The sequence below is a fragment of the Lagenorhynchus albirostris genome, chromosome 5 (genome assembly GCF_949774975.1).
Source record: "Lagenorhynchus albirostris chromosome 5, mLagAlb1.1, whole genome shotgun sequence".
Lineage (NCBI taxonomy): Eukaryota > Metazoa > Chordata > Mammalia > Artiodactyla > Delphinidae > Lagenorhynchus > Lagenorhynchus albirostris.
In genome coordinates this window covers 58772421-58792076 of record NC_083099.1, presented here as the reverse complement: position 1 = coordinate 58792076, position 19656 = coordinate 58772421, and the positions used below count along the sequence as shown (strand labels likewise).

General features: G+C 39.2%; 1 protein-coding gene across 2 annotated transcripts in view; it reads left to right on the top strand.

The window, feature by feature from the left end:
• PEX5L (peroxisomal biogenesis factor 5 like) overlaps positions 1-19656 on the top strand; it is a 247278-nt gene that overhangs the window by 153120 nt on the left and 74502 nt on the right. For both annotated transcript variants that reach the window (XM_060150055.1, XM_060150054.1), the window contains 3 exons: positions 13713-13907; positions 17029-17152; positions 18679-18775. In XM_060150055.1, the coding sequence (XP_060006038.1) occupies positions 13713-13907; positions 17029-17152; positions 18679-18775 (416 nt within the window). The remainder of the gene's footprint in view (positions 1-13712; positions 13908-17028; positions 17153-18678; positions 18776-19656) is intronic.

Genomic DNA, 19656 nt, shown 5'->3' with positions numbered 1-19656 from the left:
ACTTGCCACAACTAGAGAAAGCCCACACGCAGCAACGAAGACCCAACGCAGCCAAAAATAAATAAATAAATATATATATAGGTATGTCAGGGGGACCCTCAAGATGGCAGAGGAGTAAGACATGGAGATCACCTTTCTCCCCACAAATACATCAAAAATACATCTACATATGGAACAACTCCTAAAAAACACCTACTGAGTGCTGGCAGAAGACCTCAGACTTCCCAAAAGGCAAGAAACTCCCCGCATACCTGGGTAGGGCGAAAGAAAAAAGAAAACACAGAGACAAAAGAATAGGAACGGGACCTGCACCTCTGGGAGGGTGCTGTGAAGGAGGAAATGTTTCCACACATTAGGAATCCCCTTCACTGGCAGAGACGGCGGGTGGGCAGGGGGGAAGCTTTGGAGCCATGGAGGAGAGCACAGCAACACGGGTGCAGAGGGCAAAGCGGAGGGATTCCTGCACAGAGGATCAGTGCCAACCAGCACTCAGCAGCCTGAGAGGCTTGTCTGCTCACCTGCCAGGGAGGGCGGGGTCTGGGAGCTGAGGCTCGGGCCTTGGAGGTCAGATCCCAGGGAGAGGACTGGGGTTGGCTGCGTGAACACAGCCTGAAGGGGGTTAGTGCGCCACAGCTAGCCGGGAGGGGGTCTGTGGAAAAAGTCTGGAACTGCCCAAGAGGAAAGAGACCATTGTTTCAGGGTGTGCGAGGAGAGGGGATTCAGCCTAACAAGCTCCAGAGATGGGCGTGAGCTGCAGCTATCAGCATGGACACCAGAGACGGGCATGAAATGCTAAGGCTGCTGATACAGCTGCCAAGAAGCCTATGTGCAAGCACAGGTCACTATCCACACCGCCCCTCCGGGGAGCCTGTGCAGCCCACCACTGCCAGGGTCCTGTGATCCAGGGACAACTTCCCTAGGAGAACACATGGCGCACCTCAGGCTGTTGCAACGTCACACCAGCCTCTGCCAACACAGGCTTGCACCACATTCTGTACCCCTCCATACCCCCAGCCTGAATGAGCCAGAGCCCCCTAATCAGCTGCTACTTAACCCCATCCTGTGTGAGTGAAGAACAGACACCCTAAGGAGACCTACATGCATAGGTGGGGCCAGATCCAAAGCTGAATCCCGGAGCTGTGGAAACAAAGAAGACAAAGAGAAATCTCCCCCAGCAGCCAGCCTCAGGAGCAGTGGATTAAATCTCCACAATCAACTTGATGTACCCTGGATCTGTGGAATACCTGAATAGACAACGAATCATCCCAAAATTGAGGCGGTAGACTTTGTGAACAACTGTAGACTTGGGGTTTGCTTTCTGTATCTAATTTGTTTCTGGTTGTATGTTTATCTTAGTTTAGTATTTAGAGCTTATTATCATTGGTAAATTTGTTTATTGATTTCGTTGATCTCTTCCCTTTTTTTAAAATATATATATTATTTTGCTTTTTCTCTTTTTGTGAGGTTGTATGTATATGTTTCTTTGTGTGATTTTGTCTGTATAGCTTTGCTTTTACCATTTGTCCTAGGGTTCTGTCGGTCTGTTATTTTTTTGTTTTTTTTTCTTTTTAGTATACTTTTTAGCGCTTGCTTTCATTGGTGGATTTTTTTATTAGTTTGGTTGCTCTCTTCTTTCTTTCTTTTTTTAATTACTTTTTTATATTTAACAATTTTTTAATTTTAATAACGTTATTTTATTTTATTTTTTCTTTCTTTTTCTTCTCCCTTTTCTTCTGAGCCATGTGGCTGACAGGGTCTTGGTGCTCCAGCCGGGTGTCAGGCCTGAGTCTCTGAGGTGGGAGAGCTGAGTTCAGGACATTGGTCCACAAGAGACCTCCCGGCTCCATGTAATATCAAATGGCAAAAGCTCTCCCAGAGATCTCCATCTCAGCGATAAGACTCAGCTCCACTCAGTGACCAGCAACCTGCAGTGCTGGACACCCCATGCCAAACAACTAGCAAGGCAGGAACAAAACCCCACCCATTAGCAGAGAGGCTGCCTAAAATCATAATAAGTTCACAGACACCCCAAAACACACCACCGGATGTGGTCCTGCCAACCAGAAAGACAAGATCCAACCTCATCTACCAGAACACAGGCACCAGTCCCCTCCACCAGGAAGCCTACACAACCCACTGAGACAACCTTACCCACTGGGGGCAGACAACAAAGACAGTGGGAACTACAAACCTGCAGCCTGTGAAAAGGAGACCCCAAATGCAGTAAGTTAAGCAAAATAAGAAGACAGACAAATACACAGCAGATGAAGGAGCACGGTAAAAACCCACCAGACCAAACAAATGAAGAGGAAATAGGCAGTCTACCTGAAAAAGAATTCAGAGTAATGATAGTAAAGATGATCGAAAATCTTGGAAATAGAATGGAGAAAATACAAGAAGGGTTTAACAAGGACCTAGAAGAACTAAATAGCAAACAAACAATGATGAACAACACAATAAGTGAAATTAAAAATTCTCTAGAAGGAATTAATAACAGAATAAGTGAGGCAGAAGAACAGATAAGTAACCTGGAAGACAAAATACTGGAAATAACTACCACAGAGCAGAATAAAGAAAACATAATGAAAAGAATTGAGGACAATAGGGAGGATGGGAGGGAGGGAGACGCAAGAGGGAAGAGATATGGGGACATATGTATATGCGTAACTGATTCACTTTGTTATAAAGCAGAAATGAACACACCATTGTAAAGCAATTATACTCCAATAAAGATGTTTAAAAAAAAATTGAGGACAGACTCAGAGACCGCTGGGACAACACTAAACACACCAACGTTCGAATTATAGGGGTCCCAGAAGAATAAGAGAAGAAGAAAGGGACTGAAAAAATATTTGGAGAGATTATAGTTGAAAACTTCCCTAAAGTGAGAAAGGAAATGGTCAGTCAAGTCCAGGAAACACAAAGAGTCCCATACAGGATAAATCCAAGGAGAAACACACAAAGACACATATTAATCAAACTATCAAAAATTAGGGGCTGCCCTGGTGGTGCAGTGGTTGAGAGTCCGCCTGCCGATGCAGGGGACACGGGTTCATGCCCCGGTCCGGGAGGATCCCACATGCCGCGGAGAGGCTGGGCCTGTGAGCCATGGCTGCTGAGCCTGTGTGTCCAGAGCCTGTGCTCCGCAATGGGAGAGGCCACAATGGTGAGAGGCCTGCATACCACAAAAAAAAAAAAAAAAAAAATACAAAGAAAAAATATTAAAAGCACCAAGGGAAAAGCAACAAATAACATACAAGGGAATCCTCATAAGGTTAACAGCTGAGTTCTCAGCAGAAACCCTGCAAGCCAGAAGGGTGTGGCAGGACATATTTAAAATGAAGAAAGGGAAAAACCTACAACCAAAATTACTCTACCCAGCAAGGATCTCATTCAGATTCGACGGAGAAATTAAAACCTTTACAGACAAGCAAAAGCTAAGAGAATTCAGCACCACCAAACCAGCTTTACAACAAATGCTAAAGGAACTTCTCTAGGCAGGAAACACAGACAAGGAAAAGACCTACAATAACAAACCCAAAGCAATTAAGAAAATGGTAATAGGAATATACATACCGATAATTACCTTAAATGTAAATGGATTAAATGCTCCAACCAAAAGACATAGACTGGCTGAATGGATACAAAAAAAAGACCTGTATATATGCTGTCTACAAGAGACCCACGTCAGACTTAGGGACACATTACAGACTAAAAGTGAGAGGATGGAAAAAGATATTCCATACAAATGGAAATCAAAAGAAAGCTGGAGTAGCAATTCTCATATCCAACAAAATAGACTTTAAAATAAAGAATGTTATAAGAGACAAAGAAGGACACTACATAGTGATCAAGGGATCAATCCATGAAGAAGATATAACAATTGTAAATATTTATGCACCCAACATAGGAGAACCTCAATACATAAGGCAAATGTTAACAGCCATAAAAGGGGAAATCGACAGTAACACAATAATAGTAGGGGACTTCAACACCCCACTTTCACCAATGGACAGATCATCCAAAATGAAAATAAATAAGGAAACACAAACTTTAAATGATATGTAAAACAACATGGACTTAATTCATATTTATAGGACATTCCATCTAAAAACGAGAATACACTTTCATCTGAAGTGCTCATGGAACATTCTCTAGGATAGATCATATCATGGGTCACAAATAATGCCTTGGTAAAATTAAGAAAATTGAAATCGTATCAAGTATCTTTTCCAACCACAATGCTCTGAGACTAGATATCAATTACAGGAAAAAATCTGTAAAAAATACAAACACATGGAGGCTAAACAATACACTACTTAATAACCAAGAGATCACTGAAGAAATCAAAAAATACCTAGAAACAAATGACAATGAATATAGGACGACACCAAACCTATGGGATTCAGCAAAAGCATTCTAAGAGGGAAATTTATAGCAGTACAATCCTACCTCAAGAAACAAGAAACATCTCAAATAAACAACCTAACCTTACACCTAAAGCAATTAGAGAAAGAAGGCAAAAAAAACCCAAAGTTAGCAGAAGGAAAGAAATCATAAAGATCAGATCAGAAAGAAATGAAAAAGAAATGAAGGAAACAATAGCAAAGATCAATAAAACTAAAAGCTGGTTCTTTGAGAAGATAAACAATATTAATAAACTGTTAGCCAGACTCATCAAGAAAAAGAGGGAGAGGACTCAAATCAATAAACTTAGAAATGAAAAAGGAGAAGTTACAACAGACACCACAGAAATACAAAGCATGCTAAGAGACTACTACAAGCAACTCTATGCCAATAACATGGACAACCTGGAAGAAATGGACAAATTCTTAGAAAAGCACGACCTTCCGAGACTGAACCAGGAAGAAATAGAAAATATAAACAGACCAATCACAAGCACTGAATTTGAGACTGTGATTAAAAATCTTCCAACAAACAAAAGCCCGGGACCAGTTGACTTCACAGGCGAATTCTATCAAACATTTAGAGAACAGCTAACACCTATCCTTCTCAAACTCTTCCAAAGTATAGCAGAGGGAGTAACACTCCCAAACTCATTCTACGAGGCCACCATCACCCTGATACCAAAACCAGACAAAGATGTCACAAAGAAAGAAAGCTACAGGCCAATAACACTGAGGAACATAGATGCAAAAATCCTCAACAAAATACTAGCAAACAGAATCCAACAGCACATTAAAAGGATCATACACCATGATCAAGTGGGGTTTATCCCAGGAATGCAAAGATTCTTCAGTATATGCAAATCAATCAATGTGATACACCATATTAACAAATTGAAGGAGAAAAATCACATGATCATCTCAATTGATGCAGAAGTAGCTTTTGACAAAATTCAACACATATTTAAAATAAAATCCTCCAGAAAGTGGGCATAGAGGGAACTTACCTCACCTAATAAAGGCCATATATGACAAACCCACAGCCAACGTCGTTCTCAGTGGTGAAAAACGGAAACCATTTCTGCTAAGATCAGGAACAAGACAAGGTTGCCCACTCTCCCGCTATTATTCAACATAGTTTTTGAAGTTTTAGCCACAGCAATCAGATAAGAAAAAGAAATAAAAGGAATCCAAATCAGAAAAGGAGAAGTAAAACTGTCACTTTTTGTAGATGACATGGTACTATACATAGAGAATCCTAAAGATGCTACCAGAAAACTACTACAGCTAATCAATGAATTTGGTAAAGTAGCTGGATACAAAATTAACGCACAGAATTCTCTTGCATTCCTATACACTAATGATAAAAAAATATGCAAGAGAAAATAAGGAAACACTCCCATTTACCATTGCAACAAAAAAAATAAAATACCTAGGAATGAACCTACCTAGGGAGACAAAAGACCTGTATGCAGAAAACTATAAGACATTGATGAAAGAAATTAAAGATGATACAAACAGGTGGAGAGTTATACCATGTTCTTGGAAGAATCAACATTGTGAAAATGACTGTACTACCCAAAGCAATCTATAGATTCATTACAATCCCTATCAAACTACCGATGGCATTTTTCACAGAACTAGAACCAAAAATTTCACAATTTGTATGGAAACACAAAAGACCCCAAATAGCCAAAGCAATCTTGAAAAAGAAAAATGGAGCTGGAGGAATCAGTCTCCTGGATTTCAGACTACACTACAAAGCTACAGTAATCAATACAGTATGGTACTGGCACAAAAACAGAAATATAGATCAATGGAACAAGATAGAAAGCCCAGAGATAAACCGACACACATATGGTCAACTTACTTTTGATAAAGGACGCAAGAATATACAATAGAGAAAAGACAGCCTTTTCAGTAAGTGGTGCTGGGAAAACTGGACAGCTACATGTAACAGAATGAAACTAGAACACTCCCTAACACCATATACAAAAATAAACTCAAAATGGATTAAAGACCTAAATGTAAGGCCACACACTACAAAACTCTTAGAGGAATACATAGGCAGAGCACTCTATGACATAAATCACAGCAAGCTCCTTTTTGACCCACCTCCTAGAGAAAGGGAAATAAAAATAAACTAATGGGACCTAATGAAACAAAAGCTTTTGCACAGCAAAGGAAACATAAACAAGACAAAAAGACAACCCTCAGGATGGGAGAAATATTTGCAAACGAAGCAACTGACAAAGGATTAATCTCCAAAAAACACAAGCAGCTCATGCAATCCAAAAATGGGCAGAAGACCTAAATAGACATTTCTCCAAAGAAGATATACAGATTGCCAACAAACACATGAAAGGATGCTCAACATCATTAATCATTAGAGAAATGGAAATTAAAACTACAATGAGGTATCACCTCACACCGGTCAGAATGGCCATCATCAAAAAATCTACAAACAATAAATGCTGGAGAGGGTGTGGAGAAAAGGGAACCCTCTTGCACTGTTGGTGGGAATGTAAATTGATACAGCCACTATGGAGAACAGTATGGAGGGTCCTTAGAAAACTACAAATAGAACTACCATATGACCCAGCAATCCCACTACTGGGCATATACCCAGAGAAAACCATAATTCAAAAAGAGTCATGGGGACTTCCCTGGTGGGACAGTGGTTAAGAATCCACCTGCCAATGCAGGGGACACGGGTTTGAGCCCTGGTCCGGAAATATCCCACATGCCATGCAGCAACTAAGCCCATGTGCCACAACTACTCAGCCTGAGCTCTAGAGCCTGCGAGCCACAACTGTTGAAGCCCGCGTGCCTAGAGCCTGTGCTCTGCAACAAGAGAAGCCACCGCAAGCCCACACACTGCAACGAAGAGTAACCCCTGCTCACCACAGCTAGAGAAAGCCCAAGCGCAGCAACGAAGACCCAATGCAGCCAAAAATAAATAAATAAAATAAATTTATTAAAAAAAAAAAAAAAGAGTCATGTACCGCAATGTTCATTGCAGCTCTATTTACAATAGCCAGGACATGCAAGCAACCTAAGTGTCCATCAACAGATGAACGGATAAAGAATATGTGGCACATATATACAGTGGAATATTCCCCAGCCATAAAAAGAAACGAAATTGAGTTCTTTGTAGTGAGGTGGATGGACCTAGAGACTGTCACACAGAGTGAAGTAAGTCAGAAAGAGAAAAATACTGTATGCTAACACATATATATGTAATCTAAGAAATATATAAATAAAAAATGTTTCTGAAGAACTTAGGGGCAGGACAGGAATAAAGACTCAGACATAGAGAATGGACTTGAGGACACAGCAAGGGGGAAGGGTAAGTTGGGACAAAGTGAGAGAGTGGCATGGACATATATACACTACCAAATGTAAAACAGATAGGTAGTGGGAAGCAGCCACATAGCACAGGGAGATCAGCTCGGTGCCTTGTGACCACCTAGAGGGGTGGGATAGGGAGGGTAGGAGGGAGACAAAAGAGGGAGGAGATATGGGGATATATGTATACGTATAGCTGATTTACTTTGTTATACAGCATAAACTAACACACCACTGTAAAGCAATTATACTCCAATAAAGATGTAAAAAAAAAAGATAATTGGACAGTTAAATATGGTGCCCATATGTAACCTAAACAGAAGAGCACTCTAGAGCTATGTGTTTAGGAGAACTTAAATTTGAAAAATAAAATCAGCATTGTTGCAGAACTGCGATATTTGCTCAAACCATAAAAAAATAAAAGAAAATTCACTCTGACAATTTTTCTGTGATAATTGGAATATTTACTCAATTTTTAACATATTTACTGGAATTATTAAATTTAATCATCTTAGTCTTTGTTTTATTTGTACCACCTTGACTGTTGCTCTTTTTAAATGTATTTTTTATCTTCTTTTCTGTCAAAACAAAAATATATATATATATATTTATATATATATATGTCAAGGCAGAAACACTATATTTTTGTTAATCCCTAAGGATTATAGTTCTTTTTTAAAATTATTCCAGACCCACAATTTATATCTCAATATGCAACATAATTCACATTATTATACATTTTTAAAAAGGAGAAACTTTAACATACGAACATCTTAGAAAGAATTCTAACATGGTCCAATAATTTTATAGCTAAAGTTTCTGGGCAAAGGTATAGTTATCATTTTCTGTCCAAATTTTTAATAGTCATTTTAAATGGAACATCATTTCAGAATAGTATGAAATTACATTGTGAAATCAGGACAGTCATTGAACATTACATGCCTATCACATCCCAAGCATTATGTATGTCTTTACACTTAAGGAATGGATAATAAACAATCTTGGAGTAAAATATGGGGCAGGACCTGCTTTAAGTTGTACCAAGTCAATCAAATAGAAATTTGAAGAACCTTGTATTAAGATGAGAGGCTTTTATACTCGGCATTTTCTTCCAATGAAAAAATAAATCCAGTGTACCACCGTCTTGACAAGTCTTTAAATATATAAAGAATATAGTTCTTATATAACTTAACACAAAGTAAACAATATAGCAATTATCTCTTCCAAAGGTCAGTCAAATGCAGGGTTTTTTCTCTCTGACCCTAAAAGAACATATCAATCTTCTACCTCATAGAAGTTCTAAATTGTAATTTTGTTCTTAAGTATTTCAATTTTTTTTTTTTTACTTTCTGCTTGTTTCTACATTAACTTTTGTCATCCAGTGATGATGCCTTCAAGCTGATCAAATAAGGATGTTTTCCGTTTTTTTGCCATTAACATCCTAAATTATCTTTTATTCTTCTGAAATCTAGGTAGACAGTTAATTCCTCGACCCTCTTAAACTGTGTCCCTAAATGGTAGGTAGACCAAGATTGCTAATACCCTTGATTTTTAAATGGCAAATATATATTTACACAGATGCATGTAAAAAATGCTCTGACAGTAACTAGAAAATAGATATTTTTAAGATATTGCTTATGTTATAGGACAAGTAATTACTATAAAACTTGCAATAGTAACTTCTTGTCCTATAATCTCCCAAAAATATAATATATGTCAAAGTACAGGAAAGACTCTTCTGAAAAGCAAGAAGAATAGGGGGTCCTTGGTTTACATTTATCAATCTACATAATCTAAAAATAATGTATCCATAATCTTGAGCTATTAAGTGGACAGTTACTATAGAAACATTTTTCAAGATTTAAAAAATAAGAGTATCACTCCTTGGTATGGGACCTGTATACCTATCAAAGAGACCCCTATATATAAGGGAAAAGATACCCTTAACAAAGTTCACAATGCCATCACAGCCACCCAATTAAATATCTTAACTGCAGAATTAGTGTAATTTTTCCAAATACATTTTTATAAAACCCAAATAGCCATGAACCCAATGGCATGCCACTTTAGAGAACTTAGAAATTTGGGAAGTAGCTTTAATTATGTATTCCAATAAAAAGGCAAAAGTTGGTTGAATTATTTAAGTCCAATTTATCTATTTGACATCACTGGCAAAATCCTTCCTAAAGGAGTTTGCTTTGTAAGCATTGTATTAAAGAATTCCATGTTTTCTGGAATGCCAGAGTAGCTTACAAATCAGAACAGAGATCCCATCAGCTCCTTGCAGCACATTCTGTGACTGCCCCAGTCAGGGCTGTCCGTGGTCTGTCCTCTCTGACCACTCCTTGTAGATTTATTCCTTTAGAGGAAGTCACTGAAAATCTGAGGTTCATTATACAGTAGTGGTGTTAATAGCACTGTACTTGCCATTAACGTATCAAATCAGTGCTTCATAATAGGTGCTACCTTATCCTAACTGTTCTAAGCAGCCTCACCTCCTAGGGCCCAAGTAATCTAGTATTCATAAACATCTTCAGTGCCCTGTGGGAGCCTTCCAGTTCAATAGGTTGTGATCTTCAATCATGTGTCCTTGAGAGAGATAGAAACAAATACTTATATAACATATTACATCTTCTATCTTTAGGAAATTCCACCCAGTGGAATTGTTATCAAAAAAAAAAGAAAGTTTTTGAGATTGCCAACTATTTAAATTATGCCTCAGACTACCCAAACTGGCAAATAATTGGTAGCTAAACAAAAAATAATCAAAGCCACATCAACAGGGTCAGCACATTGCTTTCAAGTTCACATAAAGTCTAGGGAGAAATGGTGAAGAGCACAGGCTTGGGGGTGATGGGACTGTGTTTGAATCCTCTGTGGACACTGACCTACCAGCTATATTATTTTCCTATTGCTGCTGTAACAAATTGCGACAAATTCAGTGGCTTAAAACAACATAAATTTATTATCCTACAATTCTGGAACTCAGCTGTCCTAAAAATCAAGGTGTCAGGAGGGCTGCATTCCTTCTGGAGGCTCTAAAGGAGAATTCATTTCCTTGCCTTTTCCATGGTACCTAGAATTCCTTGGTTTGTGGCCCCATATTCTATCTCCAAAGCCAACAGCATAGCATCTTCAAGTCACTCTCTTTCCTTATCTCCTCTCTCTCTCTCTCTCATGCTCTCTGTCCCTCTCACACAATTGTACACACACAATTTCACTTCCACTATGACAGATGATTATTTTAATTTAAACACAAATTCTGGGACACAAACCTTCATGTGCCTAAGAGAATCTTTAAAATCAGATTAAGAAAATCAGTAGAGCAGACACCCCCTTCCATGCTAAGCTATGCTATCTTCGAACCCCGTATGAAACAGTGAGACCCTTTATTTTTATCTTAACTAAAGTGCACGCCACACGCACACACACACACGCACACTCACACACTAAAATGAGATTTGTCTTTCTTCACAAAGTGAAAGGCTGAACACATCCTTCTATGCTTTTGAAATTGTGTTCCCCAGGGACTCTCTCAGCTTCAAGCTTGCCATTCAACCTCCAAGGCACCCCCTTCATCAACTATAACAAATAGGGCCTTTTGTCTGTGCCAAGCAGTTGTTTCACATTTGCTGGGAAGAGAACAAAGGAACAGAGAGCTCAGAACAAACTCAGGAAGTGCTGAGGACAGTTTGGAGGGGAAAAAACGTTATTGAGGCAAGTTTGAATTCACAATTCAGTCTTTGAGCAATTCATTTATTCTGAATGGTAAGAAAGATATAGAATTAAATTAATACTCATCAGTTATTATTCTGTAACAAATGTACTTCCTATATGCAAGCAGACGAGTCCTATGTAATTTGTTTCTAAAAGAAGTGTAGGAGCAAGTGACTGATTCGTAATTGTTTGCGCAATTAGTAAAAAGACATATATGGCATTCCAGAGACTGTTATCCACTTCCTTCCTTCTGTTATAAGGAAATCACGGTGGGCCTAATAGAACCCCTGCCAACACAACCGTGGCCTGGAAATTTCCATTTAAACATTCAAAGGATATGAAATGTGTGGCATCCTAGCCTACCTTGGCTGCTTGCTGCGCTTACATTTTAGACGTCAAGCCAGGCAGCTGAGCTCGGAAAGCTACTCTTTTCCCCCCACATTCAAGTACTTGCCGGCCACAAAATACTCCTCGTAGCTCAGAGCATCTTGCATTGGAAAGTGGTTCCTGTCTCCTCAGGAAGACTGGGACAAGATAAGCTCAGATGAGATGACACTTTCAGGCCTTTTTATGAAAAATTTACTTCATAGCATCTTCTGTAGAACCAATATCTTGTCTCATCCTCCATTTTATTCCCGGTGGTGTTTCCTCTTTCTGTCCGTGTATGGATCTGACTCTTGCCTGAAACAGAGAGGAGTGGGGAAAATAGGAGAGCAAGAAAAAGGAAAAGGAAAGAAAAGCATCACAAATTGGCCACCAAAGAATGGAAATAACATTTACTGAATACCTACAGTATGCCTGGCACTTTACACATTTGACTTACAGATTAGATAATTTAATCTTCATATCATACCTAAAGGACAGACTTGATTCTGCATTTTTCAGATGAGGACACTGAAACTCAGAGAGGTCAAGAAGCTTACTCCAAGTCACACAGCTAAGCGGTGGTAGAGCCAGGTCTTTCCACTTCACCATTATAACATCCAACTGTTGTAATTTGTAACTGAAATCAGAAAGCAAGATTACTGAGAGTAAAGATTCTATCCTAAGAATCCCGTAGGATGGTTAGCTCATGAGGAGCTCAACGTTCAGTACTAAAGAAATCCTGGTTGTGAAATTAATTAAGCCCTGGCCCTGCCTTGAATGCAAGTGGGAAATAGATGGAAGAGTGTTGAGATGTCAACAAAAATCCATTTCCTACCAAGAGACAAGCCGGGAGATCAAAGAGGAGAAGGAGAGGTGCGGAGGTTGTAGATGGTGCTGGGAAGGGTTTGCACAAGGAGTGTCCCTGTCACTTGAGTAGCTTTCCTAAGCTAGCCGGGTGAAGAGACCCTAGGTCAGGGCAGTTCAGAAGCCAGCCCCCCAGGTGCCAGGGCTGAAAGAGAGGTAGGGCTGGAGGGACTTTTTCTAATAGGAATTTTCCATTTTTCACAATGAGTTAGTCAAACACTTGCACTTATGAGAAACAAGAATGAAGGGTTACAGAGCTTGCCTTTTTAATTCTCATTTGCCTAGTTTGCATTTGAACAAATTATTATTTCTGCCTTCATTAGAGTATTTAACACAGTGTAATCAACCTGCTGGGAAGTAAAAGTGTAACCATTTTATGGTTTGTTACACTGAAATTTAAATTTGCATATTAAGCACCAAAGGCATTAACATGTGTACCCTATTCATTAACTATGGATTATAAAATACCTCTCTAGTGTGAGCCCAAACAACAAGCCGTTTTCTGATTGAACTGCTTAATTAAATAAAAGATTATTAACAGCATTCCTTTATACCCTGGATACTTTAGTAGTTTGAAATTAAAGCACAGAGACATTCAGAAACTACCAAATCTTCCTCATCACTGTTTTGCAAGCATCTCTCTGAATATGATAGATTGCTCTGGAAAAACTGCACTCTGAAATAAACCTCTTTATAAAGCAAAGCCATAAAGTAAATAGTACCTGAACTCAGATTCAATTTTATCATTTTAATTCCGTTCAAACCTTCATCACTGGTGAGGCTGGTCTAAGTCCTGCGGATTTCTACCGTGACAAATAAAGGAGGACATGCAGCAAGCTTCCCAGTCTAAATACAAACTATTTTTATAAATCAGTGGTGAGCTAACTTAATTTGGTTCTTCTAACCTACACTACAAACACAAAATCCTTCTGCACCCAACTGAAACCTATTTTTAAAAAACAATTTCAGAGCAGTGAGTGAGCTTCTCTTAACCTCTTCCATCTTTGATAGTATTGACCACAGGTTTAGATCTCCTTGACCTGAGTGAACCCGTCTCTCAAACCCAAACCAAAGCCAAGAAGTTGGAGACCTCATCGAAAACCTCATCCCTCAAGAAAAAGGTTGATGGGCCTGACCTCATCAGTGCGGATGCTGAGCAGAGAGGCCAGGCTCTCCGAAACCCAGAGACGGCATCCCTAGACTTAGGTAAGGCAATAGCTCGTGTCTGCTGCTGTTCACTTGTGCTTAATACAACAAGGAAGTTCTACAAATGACATTAAAACCATGGACAAACAGTAGAAAAGATTAATTCTATGTAGGAAACTGGACAGGACACACTTCTTTGTGCTTAGATTAAATAGCAGTTGGGGAGCTCAACTTTGCAGAACTGGTGTGGATTTGTACATTTATTTGTACAACCCATGTGTATTGAGTTTCTGATAGATGGCAGGTACCACACTAGGCACTGGAGTTACAATAAAAATAAGACACGAATCTTGCTCTCTAGGAGAATTCAGTCTAGAGGGGAAGAGAGTCTAGAAAGAGAAAACTCTAACCCAAGGTCCGGGAACAGCCAGAAGGAACAGTAACATGTGTCGGGATACGTCCAATACAATAATAACAGCTGCCATTCACTGATGACTTACAATGTCCAGAACTGTGCTACGTGATTTACATATATTAGCCTGTTAATTCATCACAACTCTTTGAAATGAATGAGGAACCAAATTTTCAAATTTAAATAACTTGCCCAAGATCCCAGTTAGTATGAGGAAGAGCTGGAATTTGAGCCAAGCTCTAATTAACTTCAAAGCCTGTACTTCTCTCCACTGTACATCTTCCCGAGAAAAGAGACCTTAACCTCAGATCATGGAACCAGTCAATTAAGCTCCCCTTTCTTAAGAAAAAGAAAGGTAACAGTTATTTCAGAAAGCCAAGGGAAACATGGATGGGTAAGTATCCATAAAATGAGCATATTAGTAACTTATCCATAAAGTTACAAAGGTTAAAGGGGATATACATATATGTAAAATCGCTTAGCACTGTGATATATACATGTTAGATGGCCATGAATTCATTTATTCATTTGTTCAGTAAACATTTCTCTAAATATCTGTTGTGTTCCATACTATGTGCTGGAAATACAAAGATAAATAATATAAGCTTTCTGCCCCTTAGTAAGTATACAGTCTAGTGGAGAGATAGAAAAATGATTAAAATAATTATAATAAAATATGTACTATGTGCTGCAATAAAGCAAAGCCCAGGTTAAGCCCCTCACCCAGCCAGGGGGTTATAGAAGGTGCCTTATAGGAGGCACTATATGAGCAGTCTTGAAGGTTGAGTAAGAATTTGCCAGATGAAAAATATGGATCAGAGAGAGGTGGGAAGGAAGGGGCAGGACATTCCTGATGCAGAAGAGAAAGGGAGTCACACACAAGTAGACAAACACAGAAAGATGCCTTTTCAAGCAAATACAAGCACTGCTACAGTATTCAAGAACGGTAGAGTACTGAGAAATAAATCTGAGCGTCACCAGGGGTCAGATAATGGGAGTTCTTGGATGCCAGGTCGTTAAGTTTGTGGGGAGGGCAGGGTTGAAGGGTTTTTACTCAGAGGAGTGACATCAACAGATTCTATTTTAGAAAAAATTTTCTCTTTTCGATGTGTGGAGAAAGGAATGGAGGCAGGGAGACAATACAGGCATGTAAGAGAGTGACAGAGGGGATAGTGAGAGGCAGATGAGTTCAAAAATAAATAAATAAAAACAAGACTTGTGGACTGGGTAGATATATGCATGCCAGCAAGGAAGAGATATAGAATGTGCCAAACTCTGTGATGAGGGTACAAGAGGAGAAGGCGGGGGGGGGGGATGTCAAGGTGGAAATTGTCAAGTTCAGTTTTGAACCTGTTATATATGAGGAAACTGTGGAGAGATACCTGTTATATATGAGATAACTCTGTAGAGATATCCAATGGACTGTTAAATGTGTAAATCTAGAACTCAGGAAAGAGAACCAAGCAGGAAATAGAGATTTGAAAGTCAGAAGCCTATGAATAGCCATCACAGTCACGGGTGTAGATGAGCTCACCAAGGACAGATCATAGAGAAAGGGAAGAGAACCAGCACGCTGCTCAAACTGGTTGCACACCCAGGATCTGCGCTCCTCTGCCACGTCACTTTTTGAGGCCTGTCTCTCTGGAGGAAAATTTTATAATTATTTCCTCATCATCCATGTGCTCTAGGTTTATTCCATTTCAATAAGTGAAATTTATACATATGCATAAGGGTATATTGTTAAATACATTACAATATAATATAATAAACACATAAATGATACTTTCATTTCTCTGCTTTTGAGAAAATGCCTTGTGAAGAAGTCATAAAAATTCTTAGTTTAGGGGGCTTCCCTGGTGGCGCAGTGGTTGAGAGTCCGCCTGCCGATGCAGGGGACACGGGTTCATGCCCCGGTCCAGGAGGATCCCACATGCCGCGGAGCGGCTGGGCCTGTGAGCCATGGCCGCTGAGCCTGTGCATCCGGAGCCTGTGCTCCGCGATGGGAGAGGCCACAACAGTGAGAGGCCCGCATACCGAAAAAAAAAAAAAATTCTTAGTTTAAACGACTTTAGAGGACACTGACTGCAAACCTACCTTTTTATAAACGAAAAAACTGGCCTCTAAGGTTGTCTAAGTGGATTGTTCACAGTCACACACCTGTTCACGAGAGGGAACCAGCCAGGTTCTTTGTAAGAATTCAGCCACAGGGAGACAGTGGTCCTAGCATACACTAACTTTCTCCATGGCCTCCTTCCTCTCTATCCCCATTATAAATTCCCTTCTTTGGTGAAAAATTAGGTAGTCTGTAACAAAACCTGTAAAAAGTGTCCCAGTTTCTTCCCACCTCCTTTTAATAACAAGGCTCATCTCTTTAAACAGAATTTCTTTCCAGAAATGTGCCAGAAATGCCTCAAAGCCACCTCTTAGCTGGAGGCCCATAGGATAGTACTGCATATGCTCATTCTTTACCTCATCCCATGGGCTCGTACCCAAAATTCAGAATGCACACAGCTCTTGAAACAAATTCAGGTAAAAAAATATACTTGATTGTTTAACTGTAAAAGCAATCCCATTTCTCTTAATAGGTCTCATATTTATTTAGTTATACATGTTTTAATTAATTTTCTTGCAGCCTTTGGTCTTGGGGTAGAAGAGCATCAGTTAATTAAAGTTCACTTGTATAAGACTTCTCAGTCTTAATCTCTCTTCTTCTCTCTACACCTCGTATTCTCCCCCGTCCCCCTCACCCCCTTCTTGTCTCCTTAGTAGACATTCAAACACAACTGGAAAAATGGGATGATGTTAAGTTTCATGGAGATCGAAATAGCAAGGGACATCCCATGGCAGAGAGAAAATCAAGCTCATCTAGAACTGGATCAAAAGAACTTTTATGGTAAGATATTTTAATATCAGAAAATAGCCATAAAAAGAACGAAACTTTGCCATTTGCAGCAACATGGGTGGACTTGGAGGGCATTCTGCTAAGTAAGATAAATTAGACAGAGAAAGACAAATACTGTATGATATCACATGTGTGGAATCTAAAAAATATAACAAACTAGTGGATATAACAAAAAAAGAAGCAGACCTGCAGATACAGAGAATAAACTAGTAGTTATCAGTTGAGGAGGCAGTATAGGGATGGGGGAGTGGGAAGTATAAACTATTGGGTGTAAGATAGGCTACAAGGATGTATTGTACTACACGGGGAATAGCCAGTATTTTGTAATAACTGTAAATGGAGTGTAACCTTTAAAAACTGTATAAAGTTTTTTTAAATTTTAAAAATAAATTAAAATATTTTTTAAAAAACTAAAAAAAGAAAATAGCCATTTATGTGTCATATACTTGTCTACTGAAATAGCCAAAGAATTAAGTCAATCCAGATACTTGCTGCCATTTATAACCTCCTATTAATGTTAATTGTGGCTTCTAAAACTAAATTATTTCATCTTAATTGTCAAAAATTCAGCCAATAAGGATTTTGGTAGATTCATAATTTAATGTTCAATATTTGTCCAATATTTGTTGATAATTTTCTGAACATGTAACTGAGCCAGTCAATCAAAATATGTGCATGTGTAATTTTACATATGTGTATATTCAATGTACAACATGAATAATAGTTAAATTAAATGTTTTTGGCTACACAGGTAACCTTTCTGACTTTCTTAATCACCACTGTCCGATAATGCACTAATTAAGTATATTCCATGGATGCCCATGAGAAAAACTAGCCACTTGAATTTTACCGTGTTTTTTTGTTTTGTTTTTTTGTGGTATGTGCGCCTGTCACTGTTGTGTCCTCTCCCATTGCGGAGCACAGGCTCCGGACGCGCAGGCTCAGGGGCCATGGCTCACAGGCCCAGCCGCTCCGCGGCATGAGGGATCTTCCCGGACCGGGGCACGAACCCGTGTACCCTGCATCGGCAGGCAGACTCTCAACCACTGCGCCACCAGGGAGGCCCTTACCATGTTTTTAAAGCTTCCTAAAGGACGGCATGTTTCAGCCTCCGGTTGCCCGTCACACATCTCCATTTATTATGACATTTCAAATTCTATATAAAGATCAAATCTCACTAAGACACTTTGTGAGACGCTCCCCTCCCCACCCCAAAATTACTTTTTTAATGAAGCAGAACTCTGTAACAAAAATGGTTTTGCATTTATTTACTCTTTGCATGTAACTGACCTGAATTCTAAATCAGTCAGAGAGAATAACACCTAACACGTTGCAGCCACTTAAATTCCAAACGTGGTCATTATAATGGAAATATATGTTATCTTTTTCATCAAATGTCTGTTGAGAGCTTTGTTACCATGGTTCTCAACGATCCAAATTAACCAGATTTCTTGACTGGGTTTCTAGGTGAATTCGCTTCTCAATTTACATTAATTTCCTCCATGTGTCCCTTGTAGGTCCTCAGAGCACAGATCTCAGCCAGAACTGAGTGGTGGGAAAAGCGCCCTGAACTCTGAGTCGGCTGCAGAGCTGGAATTGGTGCCTCCAACGCAGGTAACAAAACCAATTCCTCAGTGCACCTATCTTTACTACTAGATAATTTATGTCATAAGTATTTAAAATTTCACCAGAAAAATCTGAAGTAATTTTTCCGTATTTTCTATTTCATATGCTTTCTCACTCAGTATCTATCTCAATGCTTAAAATAACTGATGAAAGATAGATAGACAGATTTGGCTGGAAAATGTGTCAATGAACTCACCATGTACTTAGCACTTTTTCCTTGTTCTACCACTTACTGTTACATTATTTTCCAATACAAAATCTGTTCTACTCCAGTATTAGCACAGTTTATGTAACAGGCACAAACAAGAGGAAATTACATCTTGAGCAGTCATTCACAACTTTGCCCTACAGACCAAGGTACTCACACCATCAGCATCCTGACTGTCACATTAAAATAAATTTGTTGCTAAGGAATAAATAATTATAGTATTAGCAATCATGATAATACTAAGAACTACCATTTGTGAGTACCCTCTAAGTATTAGGGACCTTGTGCTTTTCATATATTATATCTAATACTCAAGTAATCCTGTGAATTTTTATTGGACTCACTTTAAAGGTCTTTGAAGAGTCTTGGTAAAGTCAAAATCCTTTTACAGGGGCACCCAACTAATCACCAGTGGAAGTAGGGCATGTACCAGACCTGTCTGTCTGCTACTTGACCCTCGACTCCAGTGTAACTGGTTTGCCTGTGACTAGTGACCTTGGCTGGGCCAAGAAGGGCCATCAGCCTCAGTGTTTTCATTTGCTCAAACACTTTGCAAGGGTACAGCCTTGATCTCTTAAGAAATGTGTCCACGTTCACGCATCTACAATCCAGTTGGAAATAAGTGGGATGAAATGAGCAAGAGAGATTTTCTTGAGTTTAC